At 42.0% G+C, this 25,189-nt stretch overlaps 2 protein-coding genes and 1 long non-coding RNA gene across 3 annotated transcripts; all 3 read left to right on the forward strand.

The window, feature by feature from the left end:
• The first annotated feature begins 3,217 nt into the window (after positions 1 to 3,217).
• LOC146370221 (pancreas transcription factor 1 subunit alpha) lies at positions 3,218 to 8,162 on the forward strand. Its single transcript, XM_084908917.1, has 2 exons — positions 3,218 to 4,250; positions 5,499 to 8,162. Exons 1-2 carry the CDS (start codon positions 3,671 to 3,673, stop codon positions 5,534 to 5,536), a joined length of 618 nt encoding a protein of 205 aa, XP_084765043.1. The 5' UTR covers positions 3,218 to 3,670; the 3' UTR covers positions 5,537 to 8,162.
• A 3,763-nt stretch (positions 8,163 to 11,925) lies between these two features.
• LOC146370222 (uncharacterized) lies at positions 11,926 to 15,024 on the forward strand. Its single transcript, XR_014797252.1, has 4 exons — positions 11,926 to 12,210; positions 13,070 to 13,218; positions 13,927 to 14,503; positions 14,581 to 15,024. It is a non-coding gene; the product is annotated as an uncharacterized LOC146370222 (long non-coding RNA).
• A 5,162-nt stretch (positions 15,025 to 20,186) lies between these two features.
• twist2 lies at positions 20,187 to 24,529 on the forward strand. The gene is made up of 2 exons (XM_084908704.1): positions 20,187 to 20,829; positions 22,612 to 24,529. The coding sequence occupies exon 1, from the start codon at positions 20,302 to 20,304 to the stop codon at positions 20,794 to 20,796; it is 495 nt and encodes a 164-aa protein (XP_084764830.1). The 5' UTR covers positions 20,187 to 20,301; the 3' UTR covers positions 20,797 to 20,829; positions 22,612 to 24,529.
• Positions 24,530 to 25,189: the final 660 nt, after the last annotated feature.

The raw sequence follows: 25,189 nt of genomic DNA on the forward strand, positions 1-25,189 counted from the left end.
GATTGAAGTAGAAACAGGAGAGGGAGGATGAGAGGATGAGAGAAGAAGAGGCAGCTGTGCAGCGTAAACACAGAATAACTCCAGCTTTGTGTCTTTTTCATTGTAGCTGAAGTCCGGGACAAACTGTTCCTTTTCACCTCAATAAGAAACGCGTAATAATTTCTCTGAATATGAGACGATTCCGTTTTTTAGGGAACGGTTGGCAACTCTAATAATTAACCGTATGAACAAAATAAAGTTCAACATCAGTAACATCATAGCACCACCCAGCTGTATAGAAACTCCGTCATGCTAGCTAGCACGCAGTACGAAAAAGTCAGCACAACGAAAATAAACTCCAACTAAACTTGGTTCATATCTGACCCAGATGGACTGCAGGTCATAACTTCTTACCTAAAGTTCAGTTCACCTGATACTCGGACGGGCGGCCGCTTCGGGTCTCTGCTCCTCCTGCGTCCCCTTTCTCTCCTCCACCTGCTGGCCTCCACCACTTGCTAATGTTACTGAATCTGTGGAAGCTCCGCGATAGCCACCACACGAAGTAACGAATAACGAGCCTATCTAAATCCCAGTAACGAGTAACGCGTTCCAGATTTTGGCATAATAACTAGTTACCGTGCTCGTTACCACAATAATAACGTAGTTACTGTAACGCGTTACTTAATAACGCGTTAGTCCCAAAACTGCATTTCAGTAATGAGTCTGTGGTGGGGATGTGGAGGTGTTTCGGTTGGAGTCGGGGTTACATGAGAGTCCAAATAACGCCCTTTGAAGTGAGGAGCGGGGTTGGGGGTGGAGAAGACTAAATATTGAGCGAGATTGTGAAAGTTTTATAAGAAAGAATAAAGATTAATAATAATAAAGAGGGTGCTGGGGCTCAGACACACCAAAGCATTTTGGCGCTCATTCTGGAAACCAAATCTGAGTTTAGCAACTCTGTGGAGTCGAAGGAAATGACACAACTTGTCAGCGAGCTAACTCCACAATACCCCCCACGCACCCAGCCCACTGTGAAACTGATCAGAATTCATAATATTGTAAAGACCATGAAAGAACAGGTGCGCATCAGTTTTATTCCTGGTCTCATTACCTTCCTTGTTTTCCACACAGTAACTCCCAGGTGGGAAACGGCCTCAAAACCGCAGCTCTAATTGTAAGCATGTGGCTTGCGCAGCGTCCAAGGCGCACTTGACTTTTCCGTGTTGTCCGATCCTCTGAGCTTAAAGCTCTAAAAAAGGGATTTTGGATCTCATCCACATCCAAACATACAGGCACCGCAGTGCCGCAGAGCTGCCTATATGTTGCAGAGGGGTTTGGGTTTAATAGCTACTTTAACCCAAAATAAAAATCACGACACACTGAGGAGGAAATAGAATTTTTTTTTAACATCTTGTTTCTTTTTCTGGACGATTCTACGGCTCGTTCAAAGCCCTCGGGCCTTCAGGGCTCTCAAAGCTTTGTAGAAACAATAATGCCAATCTGATCCTGAAACGCGCGTCAGCTGGGGGGGAAGTGCTGCCGACAGAACAGCAGAAGGTCCTGACAGGACTCACTAAGAAAGCCAAGCAGACGGATCCTATTGTTAAATGTGTCTGATGTGAGTTTATTAAGGTGGCCCGGTTTAATCGCATAATGCAGCTACTGAGCTTTAAAACTCTAAATATTCCGTCACTGGGACGAACTTTATTTTAATCCAGGTGGTGAAAATGTGACATTTTTAAGCTTTTTAGTTAAACTCTGATGTTTGTGGTTGAACCCCACAGCTCACACATGATATGACACCTCCAGCCGAGGCCTGGCGTGGAGATTGATTTCTGCTGTGGTTGATGCAGCTTCACACATTGGAACCTGCTGCTGCTGTTCCACTGTGTTCCTTAACCATTAACGTTTCTAACAGCTAGTCTAACATTCACCCCAGATTAAAGGAAATTTAAATTCAGGCACTTTATATTGTAAGGATTACACATTAATCCAGAATAAGTGACTTTTCTGGAGTCGGTACACCCATCCCACTGTCGTCCTTTCATATTTCTCCTCCGCGACGGTCTCATGGGGGAATTTGGTGCGTGATGGCAAGGAGTTAGAACAACACCGAACCTTTAGGTCCATTTACTATCGAAACTCAATCTAGTGGAAAACAGAAGAGCTGAATTTGTTTCCTGAGATAAATATTAAAGTCCCTTCAGGGAAATCAGACTTACTGGAGATTAATGGCGATAGAGCTGTGGCCTTCCTTCTTGAGTAAAAGCCAACAACTGTGTCTTCGGAGATCACTTGTTTTTAGTAAAATTCACATCTGAAAAATTTCAAATAAATTATTTCAACGCCTTATTTAACTTCTCTAACACAGCCAAGAAATAATCAGGAAACGGGGCCAAATATACGAAGAAATTTGTTTAAAGGGACTTTTTATGAAATCCCTGGAAAATAGATTAGATAAACAATCACAAGCACAGTTTTTCAGCAAGTCTGAGATTTTATGTATGTTAAAAAAGGACAGAGCACATCAGTTAAAATCAGCAGTTTGGTCCGTCATGCCTGATTTATACAGGCTCGTTTTCATCTCCAATCTCTGGCAGGTTAGTGGAATTTATAAACGGCGGTGACGAAAACATCCATGCACCTTATGTGAGTGGTGCTGTTATTAAAGCACAATTTGTCCACAGGTCCGAGGCTTGGCTCCACCACCGACTGTCAGCCACAGACTTCACCTGATCTGTTGTCGTCTGAGGAAGTGTTTCTGCCTCATGCCGCTTGTGTTTACTCCGACAAGCATATTCTCTTTAAAATGCCCTGGAGGACTTTTTCAAATTAAAACTACGTGTTAGCAAGCGCGCAGCACTGCTGAATTGAAGTTCACCCCAAAGCTGCCCTTCATCCAACCTCGAAGAAAGAACCCGCGTATTTGATTAACCCCAGCGTAATTACAGCGTGCCTCCTCTCCACGGTTTGTCAGTCATATCATTTACAAATTACAAACCTATTAATGTGGCTGCTGGACCCAAATTATGTGAAACGAGTTGCGGTGATACTGTTGGAATATTTTTCGTCTCGCTGGGATCTAAGCTCAGTGCGTAAAAACGCGCAATAAATCCGAGGCCAAACACAAAAGGCGCCCCTCTCGTTACATCTCGTTACATTCTGCGGTGACAAAGAGCTCTCATGTGTTTCTGACAGCGACGTTTGTTGTCAGCTGAGCTTTTAAAGGTAAAACAGTCCCATTCAGAGGTTGCCGGGTTTGCGCGGCCTGCTGCGCCACAATGCTCTAAACAAGTCCTCCAGTCCCTGCTAAACACTGAGTGTCGTTCTCAATATTAGCGGACCTACTTCAGGGGAAGTTTATAATTAGACACGTGTTTTCTCCGCTTTTTGTCAGTTGGAGATCCACTGATCCCTCTGTAATTTGTTTTACAGCAATGAAGGCCGTACAAAGAGGGGTAAGGAGTTCTTGAGAGCTCTCTTTCAGCCTTTAGAATTGGTCAGGGCGACCCGCCGGGAAGTATGAAGGCCGTGAAGTATTTAATCCAGGAGATGTGCCCATAAAGCTACCACACAACAGATTAGAGCAGGCAGGCAGGTAGTTATCAGACGTCTGTCTTCCTCTGTAGGGACTTTGTCCATCACCCCTGCACAGTTTATTTTCCCTGACAGGAAAATATCGTTTTAAAGTATGGAGGACCTACTCTTTGACTTCGACCAGGATGGCACGGCAGACTTTGCATTATGGGGGCAGATGGACCAGAACTTCCCGTTTCAGAGCCAACTGGACACCTTCCTGCTGGACTGCACAGCAGCCACTGGCCAGCTCTCACCCTGGTCCTCGTTCGGCTGTCAGTCCGTGTTCCCGGACGCACAGCTGACCTTCACCGATCTCGACCTTCAGTCTCCAGGCCCTGGCGTCTGTCCTGGGGGAGAGAGCTCCCCCATCGAAGAGTCTCTGGATGTGACCAAGCTCAGTGCGCGGACGTTAGCACCTCATCAGCCATACAAGGTGCAGCGGCATGCCGCCAACATCCGGGAGAGGAAGAGGATGCTCAGCATCAATTCTGCCTTCGAGGAGCTTCGCTGCCACGTGCCGACGTTTCCCTACGAAAAGCGGCTGTCGAAGATTGACACCCTGAGACTGGCCATAGCTTACATCGCCCTGCTGAGAGAGATCCTGATGTCCGGCTGCGACCCCAAATCCTATGTGGACGAGTGCATGAAGAGCGGCTACAAGAATCAAACCAACGCCATCTGGAACACAAGCGGTGGGCTGAGTGCTCCTTAAGCTCACGATGGTGTCATTTACTAACGATTCAGATCCAGCCAGCAGAGAAGCGATCGTGATGGAGCAATAATCGCCTCTTAACGCCATCTGAAAAAACGATTTATGCAGTGAAAATGCAGTTAATTAATATTCAACTGTTATACTACTACTACTACTACTACTACTACTACTACTACTACTAATAATAATAATAATAATAATAATAATAATAATAATATGTAATATTTCCACATGGTGAATCTAACCAGGGTCAGTTTGGTTTATAAATGACACCCTGTCCAAGTAAAAGTAAATCAAAGTTAGATCGAGTTATACATTTTATTATGATGATTTTATATTTAGACATAATGCTAAATGATGTTTACATACAACGACACTACATAGAGAAAGCCCCCCCTACCTCACAAACTCATCATTTTTGTTTTGATATATATTTCAATTTAATCAAATTTCCCACGTTGGAACTGGATGAAATTTACTTAAATCCTACAGAATCCTAATACAGTATTTATTATTATTATTATCATTGTTAAATTTATAATTCAAACAAAAAATAACTAATTAAACAGAGAAAATGACATGTATCATTAGGAAGCCGTTCATTAATCATTCATCATATAACTGATATGCTAAACTGTGACAAAAGCCTGTTTTTAAAACATTTATTTTACATTCAATTCACTTTTACATGAAAGAAACAGACCTGGTTCAATTCAAGTCAGTTTTACTATATTTATTTATAGCGCAAAATCACAGCAACAGTCGCCTCAAGGAGCTTATAAAAACATCAAAACAGAACTTCTTTATAAAGATTGAGTTCAATTTTTTTTCCCTTATTAGAATATATTGTAATATGGCCTCTTTTATACAACGCACAGTGAAAAGATCCCCTTTCAGTTTTTCACAGGGCTCTTAATGTAGTAGTTTTCTAATAGTCGTTCACAGTAATCCCATAAAGGAAATGTCATTATAAGCAACTTTCTGTGTGTTTAGCACAGACCGTTATCCCCAGGTGTGTTTCCTTGGGGCATTTGCTCTTAAATGAGCCTCATGTAATCTTAACTCAAGTAGTTGTATTCCTTTGCCCTCCTTTCACTTAATTCTGTGACGATCGGCTCTGAAGCCTCTTTTGTGGGGGTTAGGCCAGACCAGGACTTGTTAAACAGTCATTAAAATGTAACAAAACTTATGTGTTTGTCCTGCTTTTGTCTCTTTCTGCCCTTCCCAGACCTGACAGCCCGCCTCTCTTGGATAAAGTGGGATTAACGGAGGAACATGGGGCACCCTGAGCGTACAGGCTTCAGCGAGGAGGTGGTTCAGGCTTTTTTTCCTCCTTCTCCTCTCACTGCATGTCAAGAACAGACAGCCAGCAGGAGAGAGTGTGCCGACAGACATCTGCAGACTTCTCACCAGGTCACACACCTCAGGCTTTCTTAGTCTTATCCACTACTTTGTTATTGGAAGCTTTTAAAATTCTAATTTGTTATTGACTGGTAATTGAGAGCCATTGTTTTTGGGGCAAAGACGAGAAAGAGGGTCGTCATTGTTGCCACAGAGAGGCACACTGGCACGAGACTGAATGGACTTGTAAAGGACTCATACTTCTGCATGCGGTGCTGAAGTGTTTTCTGGACTCTGGCTCATTAGGCTGCGAGCTGATGTGTTAAAAAGAGCCTTGATCATGTAAATGAGACGATGGGCGTGAGAAGCAGATCGGTACGGCGTGCTGTAGCGTGTCAGGTGCTGTTTCCAAACATGGCAATAAGGCCGGTTGTCATCTGTCATCTGTTGTGTTTATTTATTTGCAATTATTTCTTATTTATGACAAAAACACTCATGGAAACAGCTTTACAAAATATCATCATGTAATTGTTTGCAGCTTGGAGAATGCAGTGATTTTCAGGCTTTCTGTGAATTTTAAGTTACTCCATCCCGTGTAAATGTGTAATCTTTCTTTCCAGACAAGTGCAGCACCATCAGTGGAGCAATTTTGTGTAGATGTGACACTGATCTCTACTTAAAGGCAACACATTACCTACATTTTCCACTGCGGCCTTCATGCACACTTCAAGCCTGAACATTAAAACCATTCAAAGACAACGAGAATAACATCGATGGTGTCATTACAGGGTAATGGTCTGCTGGGAAACCTCGGGTCCTGACAGTCATTTTGACACACACTGTAACACAAGTGCAAACTGAGCAGGGCCAGACAAGCAGCCTTGAAACTGACATGCTGGTTGGGTGTTAACCCCAATCAAATTTGTAATTCTTACTTCACTGTCCAACAGATGAGCTTTGCTTTGGTCCAACACACAGCCAACCCAATCTCTCTTACAGTGCAGCATTATGGCACCATTATCAGGCTGTAGCACACCATGTAATGATGGTGCTCGGCTTTCCTCTCAGCAGTCCGCAGATGCCGCTCCAGGTGTAGTTAGATGTGTAAAACAGGCGAAGGGAGTCAACAACACACCCATTTTTCTTTTGCTCAGGCAATTCTAGTGCCAGTAATGGAGCCCATAGGAAACCATTACAAAGCAGCCCGGTTATGACAGCTTATGGATGATGTGTAGCTGAATTTCTGTTGTGGGAATTTTGGTCACAGTCAATTAAAAAGAAGTCCCCAGTTGTTCTGTTAGACCGGTGAGATTCAAACCTTCACGTGGAAACGTCATTCACGGCATTTCTCTCTTCATGGAACGAGATGTGTGGAGCATAAATAATGCCGCGTCAGAGAAACCGTCCTGCTCGATAGCTTATTCTGTTAGGGAAGTATTCCAGTGTTACACAAGTCATGTGAGTCGCATTTGTGTGCGGTGCACCTGCTGGACAATGCAAATGCACCCAAAAGCCTTGAATACTTGCCTGTGAAGAACAAGATTTGATAAAACAGAGAAGAAGAGTATAAATGAGCCCGAGACCTTTTGTAGTCGTACTGATAAGTCACCTTTGTTACCAGTCTGCTGTTCGGTGACCCCTGGGTCCCTCTAGTGGTATTAGTTAATTAATTCTTTCATCTTTTTGGTGTCCTGTGTGTGTTTTACTTTATTTTTTCACATTTTGTCTTTAGTGACATCATCTTCAAGGTTCCACTGTAACCTAAATATTGAGATAAAAAGGACTAAAAGCACTAAAAAGTTATACAGTGCATATTAAAAACAGATGAAATGTGTGCCAAATTAAATCAGATGAATACAAACAATCTTCCATATAAATTAAACAAGCATAAGTGGGATAATATTATCTGTAGAAATATCATTAAATAATGATAATTATGTCTCTTTAAGAGCTTAAAAATGTTTATAAAAAGTAAATAAAAGAATTGAACCTAATCACTGTGTGACGGCCATAATGAAGAATCTGAGCTTGTTTTGTTAAAATGTGAAATTCTCACTTTGTGTCGTTATTTATAAACTTTCTTCAAAATACATAAGGATCTGGCTTATCCCCATTAAGTGACGCCGTGCTGCATTTTCAAATGATTGCACTTGGAGATCATCAAAAACAGCTCAGAATACCATTCGGATGAGATATGATTCAGCCAAGCGGAAAATTTTAGTGGCCAGAATGAGTAACATTCTTCCACTCTGCGGGCTGGATCGGACGTCTTCTCTTTTTTGCACTGAGGTAGTTTATTGATTTAACATCCGGCAGTCTTACACTGACAAACACTGTGAGGCCATTCTGCCATCAGCCGGCAGGTGTGTTTATCATGTTAGTGTAACTGTGGAGTCTGGGTTGTGCGCTTGTAAATACAATCAGTACATCACATCCTGCTGGAATAATGCAGGTGTTTGTGTGAAAGACGCTCTGCAACAGCTCTGTCCAAAGGTCACAAATCAGGGAGAACAGAAAAGACGGACACGTTCTGAAAGTTTTGTTTGACATCCATCCGTTTTCTTACTTGTTTATCCAATTCAGGATTGTTTGACATACAGTCAATCGTACTTTACATGTGGCTAAAAATGTAGATCAAAATTTATACAAAAAAACAACAACATAAAAGAAATTCTTTCCTGCAACAACAGCTTGGACGTCTCATTTTGAAAGAAGTGGAAAGAGGGGGGAAAGTAAGCTATAGCATGCACTGAGTCAGGCTTGGGGATGACTTTATACACCACATAAAGACATAAATGTCAAGCTTCTGTCTTGAAATGTTTACATTTTTATTTGCTTTCCTTTTTTCCTGTCCTTTTTTATTTCTTTTTGTATTAATTACTGTTTAATATTAGAGGGAATCCTCCAACAATCACACACGGGGAGTGAAAAGATGGAAGTGGAGAAAAAGCGCTCAGTGCATGATGGGAAGTTCCCTCGCAGTTGGAGCCTATTGCAGCCTAACTAATGGGTGGTTCAGGGTCACCTGGTCCAAGGCTTATACTCAAAACTGGTGACCAGCCCACATGTTACTCGTACAGAAGCTCCTCGGTCATGAAAAAACAATCCCACGAAGCTCCTGCAGCACAGTTTTTTGTGCTGATGTTAATGTCAGAGGTTTGGATCTGTGCAGTTATTGAGTCAGCAGGAGACTTTTAAGCATCATGTGGCTCAGCACTTGATGACTCTGTAACAATATGTGGTCTGCCACTTTGTGGCTGAGGTTTTGTGGTCCTTAAACCCTTTCACTTTGCAATAGTATGACTTACAGTTGATCTATCTAGAAGGGAAGAAATTTCATAAAGTGACTTATTGTAATGGTGGCATGCTATTATGGTGCCACACTCCAATTCAGCGGGCTGCTTAAAACAACCCATTCTTTCACTAATGCTTGTAAAGGCACGCTGCCTAGCCAGGTGCTTGACTTTATGCACATGTGGCAATGGGACTGAAAATCACCTGAATTCAAAGACTAAGAGTTGTAACATAATACTTTTGTCTATATGAGTTATCACTCAGGAACCTTTGAAGCCTAATCTTAAAAGTAGAGAGGGCGCCTGTCTCCTAAATCCAAACTGGGAGCTGGATCCACAGGAGAGCCTCTGCCTCCCATCCTACTTTCAGAAACAAGGAACCACTAATAAGCCCGCAGGCTCTACTGGGATAACATGTTACTACGAGGTCTTCAAGTTATGATGAGTTATCTTTCTATGTGAGGAGAAAGATTTTAGTAGGGCACTCTTTCTAGCTCCTGACAGTACTTTATCTGATGTGTTTTGTATTAACTCAGGATTTCAGGAAGCTTTTAAAACAGCCTCATAATAAGCAGTTGCAATCATCCAGCCTAGGAGTAATTCTTTCTGCATCACTCTGACATGGGATGTTTCTAATTTTAGATATTGCTCAGATGAAAGAAAGCAGTTGCTCAAAGACTTATCCTGGTCAGCTGTTCCCATTTTACTAATGAAACTCTAGCAGAAAAAGAAGGTAGAATAGACGTAATATGGTGTAAAAATAACCACACGTGTTACTTAGATGAGGAACCATAGACTGTATGTAAGAGATGGACAGTGGGGGGACTCTTGTAGTGGGAAGAGGTCTTTGGGAAAATAACCCTCGGGTCTCTTGTTTCATGGCCTCAGGAGACGTTTTCATGATACGCTTATGATCTCAATCGCTAGTTTCAAGTTTAAGTAAACATAACATGATGTTCAATTCATGCTATGAGTATCCAGTAGGAGGATAAAGCAGGGTATGTTTCAGAGCACGCCTACTTTGTGACTGACAGCCCCTACAATATGAGCACCAACCCTAATAATGTACGCTTTCTGTGAGCTAAGATAGAGAAAGTAAAACAAAAGCGTTCAGTTTGATGTAAATAAATAAATAAATAAATATGACATCTAAGAACATCTGGGTTATTCTGCTAATTTAAAACCTGCTAATGTGATCCCACCCTATTACTCCACCATCAACAACTTCTATAAGCCAAACATCCGTCTGTCTCCAGCTAAAATGCTGATGCCTCAGAAGCACCAGCACCGTGAGGGTCCAGTGTGTTGGCACTTTAATAGCTGTGAAACTTTGGCTAAATACCTCACCTGCTTTCCTCATTACAGCTCCTCTTCACAGTCCTGCCCTTCATGCTTCAGCGCTTTCATCCTCAGAGTGCGTGAAGGAAAAATGTGGTGTCATCTTTACAATGTGTCCCAGGGGCCCGAATTCAAGGGCCCTGAACGGGCGGGGGCACTAGTCCATCTAACAGCCGATCATTACATTTCACACAGCCAGTGAACTATTCCACTTTTGACAATCACTTTTTAATCATTCAAGCATCCCTCTGGCTGATGCAGAAGGACCCTGAGGGCAGGCCTGCTTGCCCCTGCTGTCAGATTTATCTGTGAAATACGAATGAAAAGGCAGATAAAGATGAGCTGTAGGAATTCTGCATTAGCTTTGGTCACATGTAAAAGATTTATTGTCCTTGCGGATCAGCTCTAATGCAGAGCGTTGGTCACACAGGTGACACTGAGCGGCAGCAGGCTGTAAACGCCACCCTCGTGTTGACATCTACCCAGCTTGTCCTAGCCCAATCAGCAGATCAAACAACACTGTTTGCCCAACCTTAATGCACTGCCTCCCCCAAAACTCACTGTAGCCTAGCCCAGCTGGCTGACACATCACACTGCAAACTTGGGCCAACCATCGTGCTAACCTTGGCACTAGGGTCACAAGTGCAGCTCTAATTATTCTACGTTATTTGTGCAGGAGGCTGCCCCATCATCACCCGAGTGCACGGCCTTTCTGTCATTTGTTCAGCAAATTTACTCTGACCTTATCACCGCGACCCACCCCCTTTCCCTTCTCTCTGGCCTGGTTAAAGTTTAGATTCTGGAAGTTGTACATGCATAATGAATATAATTGTGTTATGGCCAACATAATTGCTCTGGCAACTCTGTTTTTTGTAACTGTCAAGTCAATGAGGTGCATTTGAGTTGAGTGTGGCTGAACTTAGGAACCGCTACTTTGTGCCAAGAGCGTTCTCTTATTGGACAACACTGATAAAATAAACAGCCTATCCATCTGAGCCCCCCTCCCACAACCAATCTGTGTATACATATATAAATACAAAGCTCAGGTGGTAGAGCAGGTCAGCCATTAATCACTGGGTTCAACAACTAGCCGAGTCCTCAAACCACACACCGAACCACAAATTTATCCTCTTGCCTGCATGGAGAAAAAATGCAAGTCACTTTAGACAAAAAGCATCTGTGAAAATCTATTTTATTTTTAAATTATTTATATTTATCAGCTTAATTTTGACTGACAGTGTTTTGGAACCACACTCAGAAAAATTATGGTTCTTAAATGGTTCTTCAGATGTCTTCATGGTTTTTTAAAGAACCATCATACGTCAAAGAACCTTTTTATTTTGTGGATGGTTCTTCAGCTATTACAAATGGTTCTTTAAAGAACAAAAGGTTCTTCATCCTTAGCAATCTAAGTTTGATGGTGTAAATGGCATAAATATTTATTCACTATAACGAGGCTGTGAATTATACTGTGTGTTTTCTTTGTGTGCATGTGTGTGCGAAGGGGGAGGGCGGGTTACCTGGCAATTACCCTTTAAGAGAAGATGGTAGGAAACTGAATATTCAAATAAAAGTTAGAAATATTTGCTTAAAAATACAAGTAAATAACAATTGCAGAACAGAATGTCAGTGTAATGAACACACACTTCGTTTTGACAAAGCGCACTGCTTAGGTAAATGATCTGAGTAGTTGTTCATCACTGAGCAATTTGTTAATATGTGTTTCGAGCCAAATAAATGACAGGGAGAGAGAGAGTGACGTCAGAACACGTCATACTATAACCTCCCGGGAGCGGACGGAGGGGGTCAGTCGTTGGGATGCGCATGCGCAGACAGAGTGCGCGAGCGGCGGGCCTTGACCTTTAGGGGAAAGAAAACACTTTCTCACGGCCGGTGACAGCGAAACGGATAACAGTCTTCAGTACCTGCTGGACTTTGAAGCTCTGGATTCTGGGACTGTTGGAAAAGGTAAAACATTTTCATTAAAACCTTATTACTGTTTTGTTTTTGTTACTCGTCATTGTAGCTTGCTGTTAATGTTGTGCTAACAGTAGCGATTAGCTAGATACGTTAGCCGTTGACGTCAGCGCAATTTAGTATCCGGTATACAGAAACTGTTTTCCTAACAAAACCACTGTTATAATTAAGTGAAGGTGCTCCCAGCTAATTTGAACCTTTGGCTTCTAAAATATGTGGTTCAATTGCGTGCTGCGTACATAACCTAATGTCAGCTAGACCGAAATTAAAATTTTATATATTGTTAAAGTCACTAAAATGGCGCCTGAAGCCTGTTGTGACGTGAGCTCTGTGTCTGCTCTAGAAACTCTGAAATTCTGTAGATCTGAGCCGTACATTAAATACTCACATGAACCTGTACTTTGAATTCTGTATGAGCTGTATACAGCTATGCATAAGTGTTTTGAATGAATAATTAGATTAGATAACTCTAACTTTAATTATATAGAAATGAATAGAAATGTGACATGAGAAGGTGTGTTCCTGTATAACTTATTTTCGGACTAGTTGACAAGTTATGCTCCGGTCTTTTCTTAGTATATTTCATTTATCTACCATCATACATACAAGCTAAGAAGAGGTCGTTATACTAACAAGAGTTATCAACGCTGGGCCAAAGTTCAGCACATGGTTAAAGTTTGTAATCCAGCCAGGGTGTAAATATCACTCAGCAGCCAGAGCTGAAGCAGGTAGCATCAACACATAAATCTACTCTACCCGGCTTAAATCACAAGAGCACCTCTGACCAAAAAGCTGTAGATTTTTCTTGTTTGCACAAATGAATCCAGATTCACATTAATTGTGTTCACAGCTCCAACAAAATGAGGAAGAGGAGGGGGAGAAACACAATTAGGTTGAATTACAATTGGATGGAAGGCGAGGACAAGGAGAAGGAAGCTTTGGATGAGGAGGAAGAGAAGCAGCAGGAGCATCTTTAGGGATCCCTATGATGTCATTGAGGTTTGTTTCATTAACATGGTCCTCTCACAAAGAAAGATGACTTGTTTTAGTTCACTTACTTCCTGTATTAAATAGTGATGTGCAAAACGTTGTGGAAAACCACAGAGCAGGCACGTATAGTGCATCTGCAGGTAAATGAACATCAAATCTCTAAGACAGACTGAAATCTGTATATTTATCACCCTTATGATAAAACCCATGTCAGCCATTGGTTTATGGACTTTGTATTTTGAAGCCTCAACATTTGCTTTATTGCTGTTGCTATGTTGGGACCATATTAGGATGAGGGATCAGAATCTGGAGTCGTGCACACTATTGTTTCATTTAGTGTGTATCCATAAGATTCGTACAGCAGATCCAAGTTGTGCCTTGAAAACAGGAAAGTCGTCTGCATAGAGGAGAACTTTAATAGCAGGCTTGTACAAAGTGAGGCTTTGTGCTCACATTTGCTGCAAACACTCGTTTTACCCTGTTTTGATGCAGAATTCACTTGAAATCAGGCAAGAACTGGACTTATTTTTTATAATGTGTTCTTGTGAATTGATTGTGTATCACATATGTTTGATTTGACTTTCTGCAAGACAACAGTCGTCCGCTGGCCAAAAAAGTTTTCCAAATACCTCCACGTGATCTAGCCTGGATTTAGAAAAGAATAGAAAAAAAATCTGCACCTCCTGCTTCAGATGCAATTTGTGTTTCTGTGTTCAGAGGCAGCGGCGAGAGGGGAGACCTCGGTTCATCCAGCTGGAGAGCCTGACCAGGAGGAGTCGAACATTAACTCAGCTCTTCCAGGGCGGATGATCTGATATCCTCGTGTTGGTGTTGTTCCCAGACCATCATGAAAATGTTGTTCCAGGTTCAACATTGCAAGTGACCAATCACATTGTTGTGACGTTATTCTTTTGCGCACCAAGCCATTCGTGCATTTATGAAATTCCAATGTTGCAAGGACAATATCAATTCTGCTTACTGTTTATTAAAGGGTTACGGTTAGGGTTAGGGTTAGGGTCCGTTGATCGGCGGACAGAGGCGGTTTCTCGCAGCTTAAGTACAGTTTTTTGTTTTACGCCGTTTTTTCCCGAAGTCGCAAAAGTATGACGTCACAACATTCTGATTGGTCACTTGCAATGTTGATCCTGGAACAACATTTAGTATGCTGATCTGGGAACAACACCAACACGAGGATATCAGATCGTGCTTCCAGGGCACCCTGCAGACTCGGCTGTTGGCATCGGCGAGGGATGACGTGAACGCCAAACTGGAGTCCATCACAGGTCAACTGCAGGTATGCGAGTCAGACCTTCTGAGGAGGGTTTCACTTTTCTCTCTTCTTTATAATTGACTCTTTTCTCTCTCTTTCAGCTCCTTGTCTCAGAGTGGGAGGGATTTGAAGCACAAAGGGAGGAACTTGTCGTTTGGTTGGCTGATATGGATGTCCGCCTGAGTGAGGTTGACCAGCTGACAGGAAACATCAGTGAAAAACTGAAACAACTGCAGGTGTGGGCTTGTTTTGATATGACATATATTTGATATGAAACATACGTCAGAGACATTATCCTAAACTGGACTAACAAAGGACCATGAGTACAACATGAAAAGTACATTACATAGTGTAAGGCTGAAGTTCATTAATCATTTTAATCATAAACTTGTTGTTGAAATGTTTTTACTGAACATGCAAACATCTGCTGATGAAAATGTGTTGATTTATTGGTCTGTTATGAAGCTATTGCTATTTCTAATGTGTTTTATCACTTTCTGATGTTTTATTAATTAAACAATACATGTATTCATTTTTGTGTTATCTGTAGATATAGTATTTATATATATTTATTTATAGTATAGCAAATATATTTAATTATTACTGTTTAAAACACTAATATGTGACATGTATTAGTAGTGATGTTGTGCTGAGGGTTAAAATGCCTTTTTGTCTTTTGGTAACTACAAAATGACAATAAACCATTAATATATGTCTACGCTGTTCTCGTATTTATTTTACCCTACTCAAATTCAATTTATGATACATTTTATTTTGAAAGATTTAAAATGTTTTTTAAAGAACCACTCAAAAAAGGTTCTTCAAAATGGTTTTTTTAAAGAACCATTTGAAGGAAGAACCTTTTTAAAAAGGTTCTTTGAAAAACCATTAAAGGTGCCCCAAAGAACCATTTCTTGATGGTTCTTTGGGGCACCTTTAAAGGTTCTTCAATGAACCACTGAAAGAAATGGTTCTTCAAAGAACCATTGTTTGAAAGGTTCTTCTATGGCATCAGTCTAAAGAACCACTTTTGGTTCCAGTTGGCACCTTTATTTTTCTGAGTGCAGGGTACCTTACCTAACAGATACAGCATGCACCATGTGACTATAGATCATGATTTCTTTTCTTAAGGCAGCTCTCCCATAGGGTGTAAAGCCGCTGAGAGCTGCACTTCAAAGCTTGGCTTTTTCATCGGATGGCCATAATTCTGCAGGGCAGCCAGGCAGAGTCAGGTACTGCGTGCACAGGTTTTGGTGTGGGTGTGGGCTGATGGTGTGTATATAGGCGTGTATTCGTGTCTGTGTAGGACAGGGGTTATTCTGCTCTATTTCCCCTTCCACCTCCAGATATCAAAGCAAACTCTAACAGTGGGGGTCTCTGGCATCCCGGGCCCCTTTCCACCCAGGAGACAAAGCATCGAGCAGCAAGTCTGCATCGTATTAAACAAAGTCTAAATGCTTCAAGCTGTTACACACTCCCCAGTGAAACCTTTATGAAAGGGCCCCTAATGCGATTTCAGAAACACCTTGTCATCAGCCCCGGGGCCGAGGAATGGCGCAGTGTGGATGTATGAATGAATGGGTTCTGGGCGTTACTGAGGACTCGCTCTGTGAGTGCAGGTGACCCTATGGTTTTATAGTCCAATATGTACCACTCATTGATATTACCTGTTGTTTCATTCACTGTGGAGGCCTCTGCTAAATACGGGCTCTTATCAGAAACAAATGGCAGTCTCATGCTTTCAAAGAAACGCAAGCCTGTGATTGCACGTTTGGGACAATGTATCCCTAAAGAAATGTTTTAGCAGGAAAGGCAGCGATGTGTAATTTTCTCTCCTTGATGCTATCGGCCTTTTGAAGTTACAAAACATGTCTTGTTGGTTTTCTAAATGTATTTGCATTCATTCGACCTTAAATAAGGACTTTGAGTAAGTATGACGCGCGAGTTCTTATTCGGAGCTGACTTGTGAGTCATATTTTCACAACTTACTGGAAGAGAACTGCGCAATAAAACAGACATTCATGTGTTTTTTTCTCAAACTCTGGAAACAGACACGCTTTTACAAAACAGCAGCGGCAGAGATGGCTAACATTTGTTTTCTGTTTTGTTCCAATACTAATCAGCGGTGATCACTCACATTCTTTTTGTCAATAGATAGCACTGACCTTTTGGAAATGTTGTACTCTTCTTTTTGCTTGTAGTCTTCACAGCCTGTTCGGAGAAAATTCCTTGTCGTTAGGTGCTTTGTGGCTGGTTCAAGTCGCAGAGTTGGATTCCTGTATAGATATGTAAAGGATTCCTCCAGTGGAAGCAGTGGTGCTACAAGTAGCTTTAAAAGCGATTGCACTCCTGGTAATAGACACCGTACTCTGTGCAATGAAAAGCAGCTGGGCCTTCCTCTGCTGATCTCTGGTTCATCTTGAATCACTTTCTGGCACACCCGCACGCGCAGATCCGCACATGTTAAGTGCACATATAAAAAGGCAAATGTGGATGCACTGATGCATGCCGTAATCAGGTGATAATGTAGACTGTACACGACTTTGCATGCAGGCCAAAGCTAGTTCCTCTTTCCAAGATCATTTGGGGTGAGACTTCACGAGTGTCTGGAGATGGCGGGATAGTGGTAAAGTCAAAGGTAACCAAATCTGTCAGACACACAGCAAAACTTCACTCATCGCAGCCTCTAACAAATCATCTCTTTCTTGACTTTCCCCACACATCTGTGACCCTCCACGTCAGATCAAAGTCTTCTGTGAATCATCACACATCCGTACATTTGGCCTCTTTGTTTGCCATTTCATCTCTTTTCTTTCTTTTTCTTTTGAAACTGCTTTTTGTCTCTCAACACCTCTCACTCCTCATCTCTGTCCTTTTCTGTTTATGAGGCGGTGCATGCAGCAGGGATGCATTTCTTGCTGCAGTGACAGCAGAAAGGCTCTGCGCTTATTAAGGCCTTGCCCTCGGCTCATGTGGAGCTGGTCTTAAAGGTGTCAGACGAGACAGAAGTACGTCATCCTGCTACGCTGAGTTACGGCCCAAGCTCACCTTTGATCTGAGAGGCAAGTCATCCCTCTCTCTTCCCCCTGTCTCACTCCATTTTACAGTATTTGGCTTTGTTTTTATCTTCCAAGAGCCAACAGCCTCTCTCGATGTCATTGAACACTGGGTGAGATGTATTTGAATTATGAATAAAGAAACAACACATGGTAACTAAACTACCTCAGCTGCACATCAAGTTAAAGGTTTTTTGATTAGCTCAATTATTTTTACTCTGTTAGTGTGAAAAGTGTTTTTGCAAGCTTTGCTTGACTTTTGAGTGGGCACTTGCTTAGCATTGCCTAGAGCACACAGTGGGTGGAAAAGTGTCAGCTAAGGTCCCATTCTTCTTCTTTTAGTGAAGTTTGTGTGTGTGTGTGTGTGTGTGTGTGGTTGAGAAGCCTACCTCATAGTCACTGCACAGGATCAGTCTCATACTTTGCAAGTCAACCCTTCTCCCAGGGGCCTCCTGCAGCCCAGCCAGGGAGCAGAAGGTCAGAGGTCATAATTGGGGGAAAGTGTGTGCAATTTTGTGCACGCTCCTTCAGGTGCATGTTCCCTCTTTCATACTTGCTCTTGTGCATATTCCAGCATTGCTTTCATATTTGCATGTGTGAAACATTTCCTTCTTCGTGTAGAAGCTGCATGAAGGAGGCCAGTAAAATGTGAAACCACACTTGGACCTAGCCCGGGGCATGCCACGGTCTGAATTAATGCATCTGGCACTACATAAAAGTAGAGTGACACTAACCATTACTGGTGACGCCTAAAACACAAAGCACACTCGGTTCGCATAAGCAACACCAAGTTCTCAGGAGTTTAACATTTGCTTACTTCATACTTCAAACTCCACGGCTCCACGTCCCACTGCCATCAAATTCAAACCGAGCATGTAATTTAACACAGAACAATAAATATTTTCAGTTCTGATATTTTATGTTGCCTTTGTACTATTTCAATTAATATAAATCTTAAATAATGGGCAAATCATTACATTCTGTTTTTATTAACACGCCTAACAGTCGAGCTGCTGTAACGTGATTATTTTCACACTTTGTGTGTGTGTGTAAATGAGCTAAATTTCTTGTTAATGATGTCATTCTTGGACCAGTTTGATTTTCGTTGGATTTACATTAGCAGTTAAATTTCTGTTTCTTTAATAAATACATGAACATCATGCAATACCGGTTATAAATATAGCCCCTGCTGCAAAAAAGTAAAATATACACGCTCTCGTTCATTAATCTTCATTAGGAAATGTTTTGTTTTATCTTCAACACAGTCTTATTACTAATATTAGTCCAATTTCCTGTAACTAAGTGAAAGTCGGATTTATCCCCAAGAGTCGAATAAAATGCATTTGATTAAAATAGAACATCTTATTTCATCCGACTGTCATATTTTTGACCGATCTCTTTTTTCAATAACAATAAAATAACTGGTTATATTTTGGTGCTTTATGGGAGCTGAAATGCTCTCCAGTCAGAAACTGATAACAAAGAAGTTAAAGAAATCTCCAGAGGTCACAGTCAGCTGATTTGGACAAACTGAGATTTTGGCAGTGGATAAATTCAGCTCTATAATATGAGCCACCTGTGCGCTGCTCTGTGTAGGGAAAACACGACGTGACAGATGAAGAGGAGGGCCGCTGACAAAACGCATGGAAAACCGTTCATTGGAGGTATCGGCAGAAACCGGAGAGCTCGATGGTTAGTTTAAGCCTCCTTCCTGTTTGACTTCCACATTATAGGAGCTGCGAGTGCGCACAGACTTGATTCGATTAAATATCAAGCGGATATATTTCAACCAGTCCGACGAGTCTGTGCGTAAATCGCCCTCCGCGGTGCGCATACTTTACACTGGCGTTAAAACTCTGTTTTTACGGTACACGGAAGGTTTGTGTGGCTGTAAAAGGCCTCGCAGGGAGCGACTGTGGCACAAAGCCTTCACTCTCCAAGAACAAATGGATTTTATACTGCAGTTAATTTGATAGTTTTATTGACCCTAAAGGCTCTGGCTCATGTTTTACTTTAATTCAAATCCAGCGACCTTTTAAGAAATTTGGAAAATATTTTTATGAGGAAAGACTGTTTTTATTATTGTTATTGTTATTATTATTATTATTATTATTATTATTATTAAACTTTAACTTTAAGATGTAAACTACCTATAGATATATGTCAAAAATATCATTGCAAATATTCCAAGAAAAACGAGACATTTTTTTTTCTTTTTTATTAAATTATTTTTTGTTAAATTATGAGTCATTTCATCATCTCAGTAAAAATAGTGAATGTAATTTTCTTCCACGTAAAGAAACTGTACTTTTTTTTCCTTCTAGGGACCACCGATGCTAAAAAGGGAAAAGAAAATAAGAGCAGAGTAAGTCGGTCATCCCTGGCCTCTGACAGTAAATACGAGTCTTGTTTAAGTCTTCTATGATACACGAAACCATGACTGGTCCCTCCCGCTTGCTGAACACCAAGGCGCACACTAGCTCCCCCTCCGCACCTCAAAACCCCTCCCCTTCCACTCTTAAACCTATTTAGCATCTGACGCCGGGATACCGTTTCCAAAAATATTGTAAGGAAAAAACTTCCTGCACGAGGAGAATCGTGCCAACCGCCACTTTGACCACAGTTCCTTCCAAAGTAAGAAGCGCAGAGACCCATCTCGAAATTATTCCCCTCAGCTTCAAGGATATCTATACAATTTTTGTAACCACGGCTTCAAAGGTGGACAGCGTGTTTTCCTCTCTATCTCTGCATTTCTTCAAGAAAGAAATGGAAGAGGGCTCTAGTTCTCCGGTTTCCCCTGTGGATAGTCTGGTGACCAGCGAGGAGGAGCTGGACAGACAGCAGAAAAGGTTCGCGAGGAAGAGGAGGCACAGCAAAAAGTCCAGCGACGACAGCAGCGGCAGCAGCCCGGGTCCGGTGAAACGGGGGAAGAAGCCGAGTCCGAGCAGCACTCAGTCGTTCGAGGAGCTGCAGAACCAGCGGGTCCTGGCCAACGTCCGGGAGAGGCAACGGACTCAGTCTCTGAACGAGGCCTTTGCGTCTTTGCGCAAAATTATCCCCACACTGCCGTCGGACAAACTCAGCAAGATACAGACGCTGAAGCTGGCCTCCAGATACATCGACTTTCTCTGTCAGGTGCTGCAGAGCGACGAGATGGACAGCAAGATGTCCAGTTGCAGTTACGTAGCGCACGAAAGACTCAGTTATGCGTTCTCTGTGTGGAGGATGGAGGGCGCTTGGTCTATGTCAGCATCTCACTAGCACCCACAGACCGTCACTTCCAATGCCAAAGCGGTGGGTAGCACGAAGCCCGGGAAGAAAAAAGTCGATGATGTCAGTGTTTACAACAGGAAAAAGAAGTAATAACGATGAAAGGCTCGTTTGTAAAGGCGCCGCTGTAGGCAGATATAACGCCTTATGGCAAACCGGTTATGAAGCGCATTATGGGAGTCATCCCCCAAATTCTGTTTATTTTCACGTTGAACTTTACTTAAAAAAAGAGTCGTTATCAGGTGACGACTTGACCACGTGTCTGGAGGGAAACTGTAGCCAGATGTGTAGGTGACAGGCATCCAGTGCATCAAACGTGTCCCCATCCCTTTTTTTAAATGTTCAAACTTTAAGCGCGAGGCCGCAGCATCTTTTAAACCCTGCCTGTCCGCGCGCAAACTCTCGGGGACAGTATAATCCATGATATCAATTTGATGTTCCGAGACTTGAGTGAAGCAGAGGGCTCGTTCGGGGTGTGAAAAATGGGATCGTGTTTATTTGAAGGATTAGGCGGAGGAATGAATACAAATAATAGTTGCGGAACGTGTTTACATGCCAGGCATTAGGAAGGTGCCACATCTGCTGCTCTCTTCTATTTATTGCCAAAAAATTATTATTATTTTTTTTAAACTTTTGTAGTCCCTCTTATAAGGACTCTAGTTTTTCTTTTTCTTAAAAATGGCCAGGACGCAGCTGTAGTGCCACTGCGGGTAATTTATATCCACAACAGAGCGCCTTCCTGTGTGGAGACCGCAGGAATGGGCAGCTCCTGCGGCTGAACGGGGAAGTTCAGGCCAGTGCAAGACAACAAAAACAGAGCCCGCATTAACACGCAGGCTCGTTACTTTCTTCGGGCTTGCTTTGCTCCCTGATCTGGTGGACTGGTTACTCTACAGCTGACCTGCAGCTGGGACAGATGGCACTGTTTTTGGAGGTTTTACTTTTAATTTGAGCTTTTTTAAAAAAATTTATTAAAAGGGTATTAAAGAGGGAGTAACAGTGACTCTATTAGTGATGTCAGTAATCAGGAATGCGTCTTGTTTTAGTCGCTTTAACCTTCATTTAAATATCCGACAGGGCTCAGGGCCCGATGTGAAGATCGAAGCCTGTCCGGTCCTGACTGCTCCTCGGAGCTCCTCTGATTCTGATATCAGGCTCTTCACCGTGATTTGCTTTAAATTTGAAGGCGCATCCGCGACCTGCTGGCTAGATTCAAAATATTCCGATGTGTGGCTTGATAGCGTTAAAAAGGCAGCGTTAAATCCCCGCTGGGGTTTCTCACGGGCTTCAGGTTTATCCAAAATATAGTTGGAATGAAAAGTAACAACAAACATTTTTTAATTTAGCAGCAAAATGAATAATTCACACCGGGCTGTGGACACACTGCGGGGCCTTTCAAAACAAACTGCGACCTTGGTGAGCCGCGTGATTTATTTCAATAATAACTCGGGGCTTAACTTTGCTCCAAGGAATTGGATTTTATTGTTTCAGGCTTGTCCACTAACGCCGAATTTACTCAGGTGCTTTAAAACCGAAGCCCAGAATAAAAGCAGCTGTGGAAGTACATTCGCATTCAAAACCACGCTGCTTCCCTGCCTCCATGTGGTTTTACTCAGCTCCGTGGCTAATAATTGATTCATTCATTAGTTCGCACGTGCTAATCGAGCCCTTAAATGCGTAAAATACGCCAGATGTCCTCCCCCCGAAAAGCCAGAGCCGATATATACCCTGTCACTGTCCGCACACGTGATCCCTCCTGATCAATAACATCTCCCCCACATTTCTTTCTCCCTGTTTCTTTTGCAGACTGTTAACTTCTACAAAGTATGAAGACCACAGGGATTATTGAAGCACCCATGGACCTCAAAGGCATGGCGCAGAGACGTAATGCGAGCCACAACTACAAACTCTCTGGGAATGAGTGTGAATGTCGACCCATCGCACTGCTTCTGATCGTCCGGAGCAGTTTGTGGAAGAGAGAGCGGGGGAAGCAGGAAAAGAGCCAGAGCCCTGTGATGTGTGTAGGCCTAAAAGATGTTACAGCGAATAGCTCGGATTCACGGCCTGTATTCCACCAAAGCCATCCTTTAATCGTTTTTAGAAGTAAATATATTTTTGTGTTTTGTTTTGTTTTTTAAAGACTAAACCAAATTATAAATATATATAAATAAATGCATATTGTAAATACTTGTGTAAGTACGCCTATAGCCTGTAAAGGGACCAATGCAATTTAGATTTTTTTTCCGCTGCATGGATTTAGTTCATCGACTTTCTTTAGCAAGTCTCCATCCAAACTCCGTCCAGTGTACATTTTTTTTGTTTTGTTTTGCTTATTTATTAAAACACGTATTTTTTGAAAGAAATACGTTTCGGTTTTTTTTATTCGAGTTATATATTTTAGGCCAGAACATGTAGTTCTGCTGATTAAATTCAAATAAAAATACATCAAAGAAATAAATATAAATTTAAAAAAAATATTGAGCCATTTTTTTAGATGGACGTAAAAGAATACGGCTCCCATGTAAACCACATTCTTTCCCTCTTTCTCCGCTGGGTGTGAGAACGTGCCCCTCCTCTTGTTATGGAAAGAAAACACCGAGGAAAAAAAAAAAAAACAGACCATAAAATAATACAGCTTCATTAACAGTGCAGGAAACTCGAGCCAGTTTCAAACTGGGTCATATAAAATGTTTGTACGCTTAAATAACGAGTAATCATTTCAAATGGCGATGCCTTTGTGCTTCCTAACGAGCAGGGAGCCCCCAAAAAACCGCAGATAAGGACAATAACTCTGCCTGTAGTATTAAAAAAAAACAACCAAAGACCCCTCCTAAATGACTGAAGAAATTCCTTTGAATCTCCGCTCAGTCAATACATCCAAACTGTTTACATGTCGTTTTCCCAGACGTGGTTAGATGCAATCTAAACACTAAAAGGACCTCATTGTTAACGTGGGGCTGTTAGTGTAAATGGATGGCTGACTCTTTGTGGCTATTTCAGCTGTGTACAGTGCACTGTGGGTCTGCTGCTGGAATAACTGGGTAGCCTAATTTTATCAACCAGTAAAACAAACGCCTGCCCCCTGGTTTAAATACAGCACTTTCAAATTACTTTTTCTCGCACTGAACCGCCGGTTTCTGAGGTGAAAAGCTGTATAAAGAATCAGCGATCTTCACTGAGCTGGTCTTATAAAATACTTGTGTTACTAAATATTTAACCCTCTACATGAGTGATGCTGAGTCTGATTTTTCTTATGGTCTTTGAACTCGGCCTCAATTAGGAGCCACCTGCAGCCACCGTGGCTTTATCCTCCTGTAGGTTTGTGAATATGGTAATGCTGCACTCTGCCGTCAAACACTTTTACTAAAAATAAAAGTGACGAACATGTGGCAGTGTGCAGAGTCTGTGCAGCAGGGAGCCTCTTTTATTTTGAAAATCAAGCGCTTTCCATCACTTAGAAACCGAGAGTGACCTATATTTATTTCAACCTTTTAAAATAGATTGGTTTATATGATAAAGACGGTGTGACCAGTCCTAGTCTTACTGCTCGAGGAATGGCACGACCCTCCCTGCATGAAGGGTAAGGATCGTAAATGTGGTGAATTTACACATGCTATACCTGAGCCGCATGGCAGCCAAAACACACTCACTGGAGTTTCTGTATAATAACAAGGAAATATTCCTGTGAGCTCTAACTAATTAATCTCTAAGAGTTTAAGCAATAATAGCCAGAATCTTTTTCGAAATCTTTCACAATGTTTCAAAAAAAAAAAAAAAAAATGAACAGACGCCACAGTGTGCAGTCACTTTTGGCATGGTGGTCTTGGACGTTGTTGTGCAGCCCTTCCTACCAAGGCCGGCTTATCCATAGGAGCCCGTTTGATACCTGCTCATTATCCCGGGCCCTCACAGCTGAGCAGCACAGAATCACCCGGGGCCACCGCTCCAGTGGTGCGAGAGATCCAGATGTTTCCCGTAAAATCAGACGGAAAAAGCTACAAAACTTTAATTTGCACTAAAAAACAGAATAAAGTAAAGGTTTACACTCTGTGTGCCTCAAACGGTATTCTGTGTTCGTCTGGTTAAGTTAAAAAAAAATAAAAATCAAAGGTTAACCTTTTACCACTTTGAAGGGTGATGTTGGCTCAACTCTCGCTCTCTCTCTCTGTGTGTGTGTGTGTGTGTGTGTGTGTGTGTGTGTGTGTGTGTGTGTGTATTTGTTTGTATGTGTTTGCTGGCAAGGCTGGAAGTCAGCTGTGTAGGCTGCCACCGAGGGAATACACAAAGCATTAGTCAGGCTTCAAATATGCCTCAAAGGTTTGAGCCATATCTGATTTTTCTCTTTGGTTCCCCTGTTGTGAAGGTTTATTTTATCAAGTTAAGA

This window comes from Perissodus microlepis, chromosome 16, assembly GCF_051167445.1.
Source record: "Perissodus microlepis isolate ML-2025 ecotype Zambia chromosome 16, ASM5116744v1, whole genome shotgun sequence".
NCBI classification, from domain to species: domain Eukaryota; kingdom Metazoa; phylum Chordata; class Actinopteri; order Cichliformes; family Cichlidae; genus Perissodus; species Perissodus microlepis.